The following is a 12,815-nucleotide window of genomic DNA, read 5'->3' on the forward strand; positions in this document are numbered from 1 at the left end:
GACAATATTAAGACGTGTCAAAAATTACGCGTGTTTCTAGACACAGGTTCGATGAGCAACTTTATCACAAATAAATGTTGTGCGCGACTAAACTTAAAAGTCAATCCGCTACCTACCACTATTAAGGGCATAGGTCAGTCTGAAAGTGTGTCGCTAGGATATGTATCTTTCACAATTGCCTCACGCTTTGATCCCAGGTGTAAATACACTATTAACGCACGCGTCATTGATACAATAACCGATTATTTACCTAATGTAAAGGTTGACATAACCCAGTTATCACATTTACAAGGTCTTCCTATGGCTGATGACAGCTTCGATATCCCTGCTGAAATCGATTGTTTGTTAGGCAATGAGATATTCCCGCTTCTTTTAGGTAGTAATAAAATAACTTCACCGCAATCCTCTGTCATCGCTATCGAAACCACGCTCGGATATCTCGCTATGGGACGCGCTCAGTGCTACTCAGCTCATTCACGCAATGATAATAAAGCATTCTTTTGCAATGTAGACTCGCACTCATTAGAATCACTCACGCAACGCTTTTGGGAGCTTGAAAGTGTACCTACTAAGAGACACATCAGCCCTGACGACGAAATATGTGAAAACATTTTCCAATCAACTCATTCTCGCGACGACTCTGGGACTTATACAGTTTCTTTGCCATTTCAACTCGACCCATCAGAACTCGGCGATTCTTACTTTACTGCTAGGCGTCGCTTCTATAACTTAGAGAAAAAGTTAGACTCAACTCCGGGCTTACGCACTAACTATAATGAAAATATTCAAGACTGTATCGATCGCGGTTTTCTGTCAAAAGTCGAAAACGCATCGAATTCAGAGGAAAATACTCCAAATTATTATATACCTCATCATGCAGTATACCGACCAGATAAACTCACTTCAAAAACTCGAGTCGTTTTAGATGCAAGTTGTAAAACAACCTCTGGAAAGTCGTTAAATGATGTTCTTTACACTGGCCCAAACTTACAAAGTAATATTTTTGATCTTTTAATTAACTTACGCATTTTCTCAGTCGCTTTATCTGCTGATATTGAAAAGATGTATTTCTGTGTGAAGCTTGATCAAAATCACCACCCGTTTCAACGCATATTATTTCGATTTGATCCTGAATCACCGATTGATACTTATCAATACAATAGGGTTTCTTTTGGCGTTTCTAGCTCGCCTTACCTCGCTATGCGTGTCGTTCGCCAACTCGCTGAGGACGAGCGCGCGAATTATCCTATCGCCGCGTCTGAAGCTCAATCCTGTATGTATATGGACGATTATGTCTCATCGATGGACGGGTTAGAAAAAGCTGAACAATCTTACCATCAAATGGTTAAGATGTTCATGGCCGGGGGGTTTAAAATGGTTAAGTGGATCTCGAACAACCCTGAGCTTATAAATAAGATTCCCGATTCGCATAAAAATCCACAGCTCGTCGATTTTGACACTGACTCAGAAATTACGACAAAAATCATAGGCATGCAGTGGCTTCCTAATGATGACGTTTTTCTTTACAAAATTAACTCTACTAACACTGACCAATGCACAAAACGCACGATTCTTTCCGCAACCGCTAGATTATTCGACCCTTTGGGTTTGCTAGGCCCTGTGACAGCGTTTCTCAAACTCTTAATTCAAGAATGCTGGCAGCGCGACCTTGAATGGGATCAGCCAGTTCCAGACTCAATAAAAAATAAATGGAATCGGTTTGATAGTGAGATTAAATATTTATCGCAATTAAAAATATCTCGTCATATAGGAATCACCGCGGGTTGCCACGTCACTATCATGGGCTTCGCGGACGCCAGCGAAGTATGCTACGGAGCTGTGGTTTATGTGCGCGTGAGCTCTGATGCAGATTCACCCGGTGAAGTCTTTCTTATCGCATCCAAATCGCGCGTCGCGCCTTTAAAGAAAATATCTCTTGCGCGGCTTGAACTGTGCGCAGCGCTGCTCTTGACAAATCTTTTATTATCGGTTCGCGATAGTATAGAGAATCGTTATCCTGTTAACTCAATTTACGCATTTTCGGACTCGACTGTCACTCTCACGTGGATACATTCTCCCGCGTACAAATTTCACACATTTGTTGCGAATAGAATTACTGAAATTAATTCGAAACTCAACGCCAAAATTTGGTATCATGTTAATGGAAATGAAAATCCTGCAGATGTAATATCGCGACCTGTAACTCCTAAAGCATTATTAAATCAATTAAATTGGTTTCACTCTCCTCAATGGACAGCTCAGCCAATCTCGCAATGGCCTATCGAGCCATTTCAAGTTTCATCTAACAGTGTTCGACTGGAAGAGAAAACTATCGCTCTTGTTTCAGAGACAAGCTCTCAATCGAACTCTCACCCTTTCGATCGATTAATTGATCGCATTTCCACGTACCCAAAATTATTACGCGCTACTGTGTACGTGTTACGCTTCGCTAAAATACTACGTTCAAACGGAGTGGTTACATCCTCTGATTTAGAACTCGCTGAACTCTATTTAGTACGCCATATACAGGCACTATTTTTTACTCAAGATATGCATGCAATTAAAAATAATAAACCCTTTAACAAATCGCTTCTCAAACTTAACCCTTTCATTGACTCTGATAATATACTTCGTGTCGGAGGTCGACTCACTCACTCTCAACTCAACTATGGACAAAAGCATCCAATCATTCTATCGCCAAAACATCGCTTCACTCAACTTTTAGTTGATTACTTTCATGTATGTAATTTACATACTGGTCCTTCACTTCTACTCAGTCTGCTTAGACAGAAATTTTGGATACTTTCCGCACGTAACTTAGTACGTCAAAGAGTGCATCAATGCAATATCTGTTTTCGTTTAAACCCTAAATCTACAAACCCTCTTATGGGCGACTTGCCATCATTTCGCGTTTCAGAAGCTAAAGCCTTTGTTTATACATCGGTCGATTATGCAGGTCCCTTCTTTATTACTCACATTCGCCGCAGAGGTGTTAAAAGCCAGAAGGCTTATATTTGTTTATTTTGCTGTCTTACAACTAAGGCTCTACACATAGAGTTAGTTTCAGACTTAAGCTCTGATCTATTTCTCGCCGCTTTTCGTCGATTCATTTGTAGAAGAGGCCCCGTTTCCATGATATATAGCGACGGAGGTACTAACTTCATTGGCGCTAAACGCAAGCTTGACGAAATTTACGCTCTTTTGGAATCTGACTCTCACAAAAATTATTTAAGTTCACATTTGGCTGAACAACGCATTAAGTTTCTTCATAGTCCACCATATGGTCCGCACTTTAACGGCATCACAGAGATAAATGTTCGTTATGTAAAAACGCATCTTTATAAAGTTATTGGTCAAGTGTTAACATACGAAGAGTTCAACACTGTACTTGTACAAATAGAAGGCTTATTGAATAGTAGACCATTGTGTGTTCTTAGCTCTGACCCATCTGATATATCCGCTCTCACTCCCAATCACTTTCTCAATATAACTCCACTGAAATTCTTACCAGTAGAGGATGTCTCTGATATTTCTGACAATCGGTTAACGCGTTATCAGTTAGTCAATAAATTAGTGCAAAGCTTTTGGCGTCGCTGGAGTCAGGAGTATTTAACTTCTCTACAACGCCGTGAAAAGTGGAATACGGTGACCAAACCGATAGATGTGGGCTCTGTTGTTGTTATAAAAGATGACAATGCGCATCCTCTTTGTTGGCCATTGGGTGTGGTTGTGGAAGTATATCCCGGAAAGGACAAAATCATTCGCACCTTAAAGATTCGCACTGCAACCGGTACTTATGTTCGGCCTGTAGTTAGAGTTTGTCCTCTTCCTTTACAGTAACTCAAATAATGTTCTTAACTTTATTTTAACATTAACTTTAATTTAACACAACTTTAACGCTAATTTAACTCGTTTAGTTCTCTCTAACGCATGTTTTTTTACGTTTTTAACTTTTTTTTTACAAACGCTACTCAATCTAGAGGAAGACCTCTAGGCCGGGGGAGTTGTACGCGCCAGCATTAAAACCTCATACATTTCAAACTCATGTCACACTATTCTATCACTCATTCTGACAGTCCTTTTTTCCTATCCTACCTCCCACCTTCAGTCTCGCTCTCGCATCGCAACGCGCCGCTTCGCCTACCTATCTGGGCGTTTATTACTAAATAAGTATCCAAAATAAACCAATTCAAATAAACACAAATCGCGCGCTAAACTCATCTCAATAAAATTCAAGTGTTTGTGAAAGTGAAAGAAGAACCAAGCTTGGACCGTCCTGTGGAGTCTGCTCAATCGAAGGTATCCCATCCCATTCCTATCCCAATCTCCTACAAGCTGTCTATCACTACTTTGTATAAAACCAGACTCAGTTTAACTTGAAAAATAGCTACAGCACCTTTCTAGCGAATTCCAGAATTATAAAAATAGAAATATTTTATGAGATATCACAATGTTCTTATCGCATGTAGTTCCCGCTAACAAACCACTATTGTACGTGATTCGAGAATATATTTCTACAGTGACCTTTGGACTTTCATTCAGTAACCTTCTTAAGAGTCAAGTAACACCTTCATATAGCCCTCCAAGAAATACACCGGTGTTACAATGTTACAAGAGTTTTTTTTAATGTAAGACAAGGCAGGTATTTGACCGCAATTGCACCTGGTGTTAAGTGAGATGCAATCTAGGATGGTACATAATAATATCTGCCCTATAAGAGCCTATCCACTCTGGCCTTGATAAGGACAGCAACAGGCAGCGACTTCCAATCCCTAGTTGTTCGCATTATAAAAGAGTTATCGAAACGCTTAGTGCGAGCTGGTGTGATGTCGACAATGTAGGGAAGGTACTCTAACCTGTGTCGGGTTCCCCATAAAAAAAGCATTCATCATCATCATTATCATCATTTCAGCCACAGGACGTCCACTGCTGAACATAGGCCTCCCCCAATGACTTCCACATCGCACGGTTGGTAGCGGCCTGCATCCAGCGCCTTCCTGCTACCCTTATCAGGTCGTCGGTCCACCTTGTGGGTGGACGTCCCACGCTGCGTTTTCCGGTACGCGAAAAAAAACATGAATAATAAAGAAAAAGTTGACGGTACCTGCGGCAGGCTGCAAGCGAGGGCAGCTGCCCACGCGCAGTAGAGCATCTGCTTGCTGCGCCGCCGCGCCACCGGCAGCCGCAATGGGTATAGTACCGCGAAGAACCTGCAACAAATAAATAAAATGTACTATGCTGGCAACGCCTTTGTCCAGCAGTGGAAGTCATTTGGCTGAAACGAACGAACTTATGTGGACTTCTTTGATCGGCTAAAATCTCACTAATCCTACTAATATTATGAGTATCAATTTAAAAGTTTATGAGGATGGATTGATGTTTTGATTACTCTTTCACGTATCAATTACTGAACCGATTTAAATGAAATATTGTATAGGGATAGTTCAGGACCCAGGGAAAAATATAGGATGGCTTTTATTTAGGTAACCTGAATTAAGGGTTATTACACATATAAGCGGACCAGCATCACTGGCCACAGACGGGCGTAAAATAAAATTATGTAAATGAATATTCGGAAAAAAGCCGCTCGGTTTTGCCGCAATACAATGGTTGTCATGAAAATTAAAAACATTACGTAGAATTGTATTTTTATGTCCGCATTCTGATTTCAGTTTGGCATTTATTTGGAACTTTAAGGAACTTGTTTTTCCTTTTTATCAACCAACATAGACGTAGTTATGCTGGCGTACTCTGATGTTTTCGAATATAGTAAACTTTCATAAAAAATACGTCTAGTAAGTATGTAGTTTGTGTGAAGGGGCAGGAAACTTCCATTTTTTGTCACAACCTTTTGCTTCCTGTAAATCTGTTATAACGCAAAGTTTTCCCTCCACAAAGTCTGACACCAATAAAGTACGAAACTCAAAAAGAAACTCACATTTATTTTATATTATGTTGGCGAACAACTTAAGAACGTAAAAGGGTCAAAACCAATATCAGTGGGATGACGTAACCGCCCTTATTAACTTTTATTATGTTTACATTATACAGAGTGGTTAAATAGGTAGGTATAGTTGGACTAGTCCTTACTCCATTTTATTATTATCCTTTCGACGTTTACTATTATTATAGTTACGTCTAACTCTAATTGAGACCTACAGAGAATTTGGGTTGACCTCATCCTATCCTATTATAAGTAAGTAATTTAGTTATTCTGTTTGTGTAAATGAAGTCTCTCAAGTGGAGTTTTATTAAACTGAAATAGGTCTTTATTTAACTGAATTTTTCAACGATGATAGTCCAATGACAATAAATTATGAACGTGCGTATTGCAGAAAGAAATTCAAAACACCATTCAATTTCAAGCATTTATTGTTGTCTTGGATCAGTTGACTTTTAACTCCAATTAGGTCATTTAGGACAAAATCTACGGCTGAAGTTGTCTCAGGCTTTAGCGTTGTTTTGTAATACGAACCCTAAAGGTCCATAAGGTCACGAGACTCAACCTTCGCTTGCTAGAAGTTGGATCTTCTTACTGGGGCACCTTTTTTTGCTGCGAGCCAAGGCCATTCCAAAAGCTAATTTGAAATACCTAAGTTTTTATTTACTTAATTAACTATTCTGCACCCTATTTCAGGAGAAACATTGTGATATTGTAGAGGCATGATGGAAATAGACCTAAAAAAACAAGTTTATTTATAACAAATCTCGAAATAGGTCCAGTTTAATGGTAGGGTTAAAATTATACAGCGACGCCTATAAGCTTAATTGCCAGAAATGAACGGGTTTTATGACTATAGTGAGGGTTAATTGCACACGCAACATTCTCTGTGGCGAACATCCTTGCGTGACAGCTGTCGGTCGTGTCGTGCCCGACTCGACACGATATGGGTCATGTTTTAAAGCAATCATTCACGGACTGCATTCATGTGTGTGTACTAATGCGAGATTGGATGTTGAAGTAATATTTTGGTATATTGGATGGATCATATTCACTGTTCGTTCGTTCGTTTCATCCAAATGACGTCCACTGCTGGACAAAAACTTCCTCCAAGGTTTTTCACAATACACGGTCCTGCGCTGCCCGCATCCAGGCTCTTCCCGCGACCTTTACCAGATCGTCGGTCCACCTAGTAGGAGGCCTGCCCACGCTACGTCTTCCAGCCCGTGGTCGCCACTCTAGAACTTTCCTGCCCCAACGGCCATCGTCTCTACGAGCTATGTGCCCCGCCCACTGCCACTTGATTTTAGCAATTCTGCGAGCTGTGTCGGTCGCTTTGGTCACACAATTCACTGTTACCTACTAATAATAAAATACTATGTATGTAAATCGGTCCGAGGGCTTAGTGTGAGTTTACATCAAAAGTCCTCACTAGTGAGCGCATAAAAAATGACAATGTATGACGGTATAATCTTTAAATTTTTTTACGCACTCACTAGTGAGGACGGTTGATGTAGTGTAGTAAACTTACACTCACTCACTCACTACAAACGATTTGCCATTGACACCGCTCGAGCGCTCTGAACTCAACAGTGCGAAAGCCTCATTCAATAACAGTTCTTGGCCCGAAGTATTTTCAGCAAATCTTGGACTACAAGTATCGGGAATTTTCCAGATCCACTACAATTACTTAGGTCCCAGATAGTAGTCGTCGGAGGCATTACGCCATCTGCTTGTATAATTGGATTAGTAGCCGCCGGGACTTGGATGAATTTCGCTTGACAACGTATTTTATTGGTACAGAAAGAAATGCGAAGATTCCAGCTAATTACTGTGGCGATAAGTTTTTAATTAAACAAAAACTAATTTATCTGCTGGTCTAGACAAAGTGCAAATTTTAATCGCAAACCAGTCGAAAAGTGGTCGAAAAGCCCCTTTTTTGTATGGAGTTTTGACGGATTCGATTTTCGATTCGATCAAAAAGTGCGTTTTGTCTAGGGGGGCTGATGTTGTATTTCTTGTTCGTCTAAAGATCATAATGTTTTGTGAAATCATTAAGGTTATACTTCCAAAATTCATTACATAAAACCTCGGCACGATACTCATCTCCTGACATGACATATGTTGGCGACAGACCTTTTTTATATGCGTTTTTTGTATTTTTTCTTTTGGAATGTTTTTTATATTTTGACGCTTTGTTTTTTTACTTTTTTACGGCAGTTGTTCATTAAACACCATTAGACAAAGACGTGTTTCAATATAGTAAAAAGTGAACATCTCCAAATCAATCTATACAGTGTGAGTCACGTTAAAGTGTACATATGAAAATAGATGAAACTAGACCTATTTTTATCGACAAAAAAGAGGTCAAAAATTTTTTGAGATTTTTTTTTAATTTTTTATAGATTTTTTTTTCTTCCAATTACTTATTGTAAAGAAAACGTAATAACTTTTAAACTAAGCGATATATCCTGATAAAATAAAAACAGTAATAATGCTAAATAACAGGCGATACTAAAAAAATACATAAAATACACAAAAAAAATCAACAAATAATAAAAAATGATACTTTTTGAAAAAAATCTGCTTTTAAATTCGTGTTTTTTTGGTCATTTGATAAATTTCTCCAAAAAATGCCCCTATAACCAGTCGTTTTTATTACTTTGTATTATTCTCTATCGTATTACCTTCGTAAAACCAAAAATCGCATGTATCTATCCCTATCACAACATTTGCTATGATCGTTTGAACAAAGGCCTGCCACAACATTATTCTCCGCTACAGGTAGAGACAATTTTAATTTTAACTAAAATGCTTATTTTACTTCGAAATCTTTTGTTTTTATTTGAAATCTAACTTGTCTTTATCAAAATTACAAATTTAGAGCCATTTTCAGTTTCGTTGTTAACGAAGCTTTGAATGGCGCGCCCGGAGAGGCTTAGTTCAAACGATCATTGCAAACGTTGTGATAGGGATAGAGACGTGTGATTTTTGGTTTTACGAAGGTAATACGATAGAAAATAATACAAAGTAATAAAAAGGACCGGTTATAGGGGCATTTTTTGGAGAAATTTATCAAATAACCAAAAAAACACGAATTTAAAAGCAGATTTTTTTCAAAAACTATCTTTTTTTATTATTTGTTGGCCTTTTTTGTGTATTTTATGTATTTTTTTAGTATCGCCTGTTATTTAGCATTCTTACAGTTTTTATTTTATCAGGATATACCGCTTAGTTTAAAAGTTATTACGTTTTCTTTACAATAAGTAATTGGAAGAAAAAAAAATCTATAAAAAATTAAAAAAAAATCTCAAAAAATTTTTGACCTCTTTTTTGTCGATAAAAATAGGTCTAATTTTATCTATTTTCATATGTACACTTTAACGTGACTCACACTGTATATATAAAAGAAAGTCGTGTTAGTTACTCCACTTATAACTCAAGAACGGCTGAACCGATTTAGCTGAAAATTGTCAGGGAGGTAGTTTAGAGCCAGGAGAAGGACATAGGATACTTTTTATCCCGTTCGAAATAAAAAAAAAGTCTGCTTATTTATTGCCATTAAGGCGGAACAAAGTTCGCCGGGTCAGCTAGTTAAATATATATAGGTATAGTAACGGGCACACCCGGTGCCCAACAACATATCTGACGTTATTAATCTGTGACAAAAAGTTTAGTATTCGATTTTAAAAAAAAGGGTCATCAGGAATTTGGAGCAAAGGATTAAAATAACATTTGGTATTAGTTTCATAACTATGACCATAGTTTCACGTAACCCATCCACTGTCACTGAGAGAGACGGTTTTAGCCTGACATATTAAAATTGCTTTGCAGCCCAAGTTCGATTTGTGAATAGAACACACAGGTATTCGAAACACATGAAAGCGAATATCTACGAGTTTCTTTTTCAGTTGCATGTAGAGGTAAATTGCAATGGACTGACTTTTGGCAGAGTAAATACAAATGAGTAGGTCATCTTCATAGAAACGCCCGAGCGCGGTTTGTATGTGAGCGCGCCAATACGTATGCGGCGCGCACGTACACACTGACAAAATTTAGCGGTGAGTTGCCCCGAATTTTGTCAGTGAGTGCGTGCGCGCCGCATACGTATTGGCGCGCGCTCACATACAAACCGCGCTCGGTGCGTTTCTATGAAGATGGCCTACTCATTTGTATTTACTCTGCTTTTGGTGGTCGTCAAAGCGCTGTGTTACTCTAAAGGACGTCGCACACTTATCAACCCGGAAAAGGATCGTAACCGTATCAACTAGGGGCGGTCAGTAATATTTGTATGAAACTCCATACTGCAACGCACATTTATCCGCACCGTATAAACGCATCGCCACGTAATTGACAGCGCGCGAAAGGTGATGACAGATCGCGAAGGGCGATACGGTGTTGATCCCTTTCCGAGTTGATAAGGTCTGTTATGAGATTAATACTTAAGAGGTACACACATGACATGACGCAGGACGTGTTTTTAGTGTTCCGTACTCCAATAAAAAAACCTAACGTGATTAGTGATTCTGTCTGTCAAGGCGCTTTTTGGCTAAGTAAATAAGCAATTAAGAGCCATTTTACATTTTCGTGCGAATTTCTAAGATTTTGGAAGCATGAATTACTATCTTAAGCAACACCCAAAGATTATTTATTAACTGCGAAATATAGGTCAATCCTTGTTGTTGACCATTAATGTAACGGATTTACTAAAACTCTTTTGCTTAATTCGCAGTGCCCCATCTCCCACAACCATTTTACGGAAAAATTGCCGCAGACTCATTTTCAAAGTCCTGTATCTATTATTTATGCTCGTATAATAAACTTAAAAATATATAGTAATCATCGGACACATATTCTTGTAGTCCAATAATCAAACGGATTCTTGAATTTCATTACCATTATTGAGTAAAATCTAAAAATAATTTAGCAAATTTTTAAGATTTACGTCACATTTTGATCGTAATTTTTGGTTTAAATACACAGCAATATCAGCAATAAAAGTATCCCAGAATAAAGAATATTCATTGGAGAATTGATTTCTACAGTTATTGTTTAAATATTAGTAACCACTTTGTCAAAATATTGATGTGAATAACAGTATAAATTACAATGCTCAAGCCGACATCGATTAGTATGGCGCGAGCGCCCGTCAAGGCAGGACCTGTGTCATTTTTCCCGCCATGACGTTTACGTGCGTTCGTGTCGTGAAGCGGTGATTTATACGGCGACCAAATATTTTTGATGCTATGTCGAGAGGTCCCTGTTTCGAGTCGGCCGTTTGGTGTAGTGGTTCGAAACGGACTAATATGCCGAGAGGTCCCGGGTTCGATTCCCGGCTGAGCAGAAATTGAAATGATGAATTATAATTTCTTTGACGGGTCTGGGTATTTAATAAATAAATTATAAAAAGTATGTAAGTAGTATATCCAATAAGCTGGCTAGCACCCTTAACACAAGCATATTAGTTGCTTACTTTGGGACTAGATGGCGCTGTAAAATTGTCCAAAGATTTGTTTATTTATTTATCCGCTTTGAGTTTTGTTTCGTGAAGAAGAAAAAGAAGCGTTTTATCGAGAGAGTTTTGTTGTTAAATCTATACTCATAAAAGAGGAAAGATTTGTTTATTTGTTTGTTTGAAGGCAATAGGCTACGAAAAAAAAATCTTTCACGATTAGAATCCTAAATGTTTTCTATGTAGGTTATAAAATATTTTCAAAACTTTAGTCAAAATCTTCGATAATTTGACGTTTTAATAAATATTTTATTGTTTTCAATACGATTTCTTTACTAGTTTTTAGAAATTCTACGATTTAACTAGTGTTTATATTTTATGTATAATTTATTAACTTCTAAAATATATTCTCTATTGATAGATGACGCTTCGTATTTTATTAAAATTATTACATGACGAGGTTAAAAAGGTGTAGAATGTTATTTTGGATTTAACTTGCTTCCATAGAGATATAGAGAGATGCTAAGTAATGCGCTGAGTTCGAAACTCAGTGTCGCATTATAAATTCACACACACAAAGATATCAAAATATGTACTCATTATCCACTGCGATATCAGTATTCAATGTTCGAATAACCTTTAGTAGTATGCTAGCAATGTAAACTGTTTACATTATGCCGACGCTCCTGTCATCATTGCTTTCACAAGCAATATGTTCTGTTTTTGGGCATATTGTTGCGACACCGGCTCCGCCCCTTTGTCACTACAACAATAACTCATTACCCAGAATTTTTTTTGGGTGATAAAACTGTAGTGGTGTATATTGTTATTCTGGTCGACGCCAGGGATGGATGAGCGTCCGCTGTCGCCGGCGACAGGGTCTTCTGGTTTAGGTCTCAGGAAAAATGAAATCCACTCGTAGAAATTAATAAACTCAGTGTATTCCCGAGAATAATTACACACAGCACTAGTGCTCAGTTGAGAGAGACTCTAGAGACGTATTGGAACTGAGTGAACCAACAACGATCTTGCGATAGGAACATCCGACCCGAGTGATAGTTGAACACAGACTGACTGGCCTACCAGGCCTCTGTCACTCGCATATGCCGGCCGAGATAATTACCTACAGCGCGCGACAACTCTAAGTTGCAAATCAGTCAGGGCCGCCATGCGCCTGTGTACACACGCGTACATAAACACGCTCGGTCGATCATCGTCGCAATCAAGGTTTATTGTTCCAACAGCACTGTTTTTCCTCTTTACAATGGAAAATCGTAATATTTAGAAATAATAATTAACTGTAGTAATTTAATTTATTAAAAATTCCTGTTATTTTTAATTAACAAACAAATGTGTTACAGAAAATAACTTATCTACTAGACATGTATTATTTATGTGGTAACACATCCCACTACGTAATCC

General features: G+C 38.2%; 2 protein-coding genes across 2 annotated transcripts in view; one reads left to right on the plus strand and one right to left on the minus strand.

Moving 5' to 3' along the window:
• Positions 1-12,815, plus strand: part of LOC135079223 (uncharacterized) — a 369,397-nt gene that overhangs the window by 128,866 nt on the left and 227,716 nt on the right. The window lies entirely within an intron of this gene.
• LOC135079220 (adipokinetic hormone/corazonin-related peptide receptor variant I-like) overlaps positions 1-12,815 on the minus strand; it is a 196,105-nt gene that overhangs the window by 89,513 nt on the left and 93,777 nt on the right. The window contains exon 3 of the mRNA XM_063973808.1: positions 5,105-5,210. Coding sequence (XP_063829878.1) covers positions 5,105-5,210 — 106 coding nt within the window. The remainder of the gene's footprint in view (positions 1-5,104; positions 5,211-12,815) is intronic.

Source organism: Ostrinia nubilalis, chromosome 16, assembly GCF_963855985.1.
Source record: "Ostrinia nubilalis chromosome 16, ilOstNubi1.1, whole genome shotgun sequence".
Classification (NCBI taxonomy): Eukaryota; Metazoa; Arthropoda; class Insecta; order Lepidoptera; family Crambidae; genus Ostrinia; species Ostrinia nubilalis.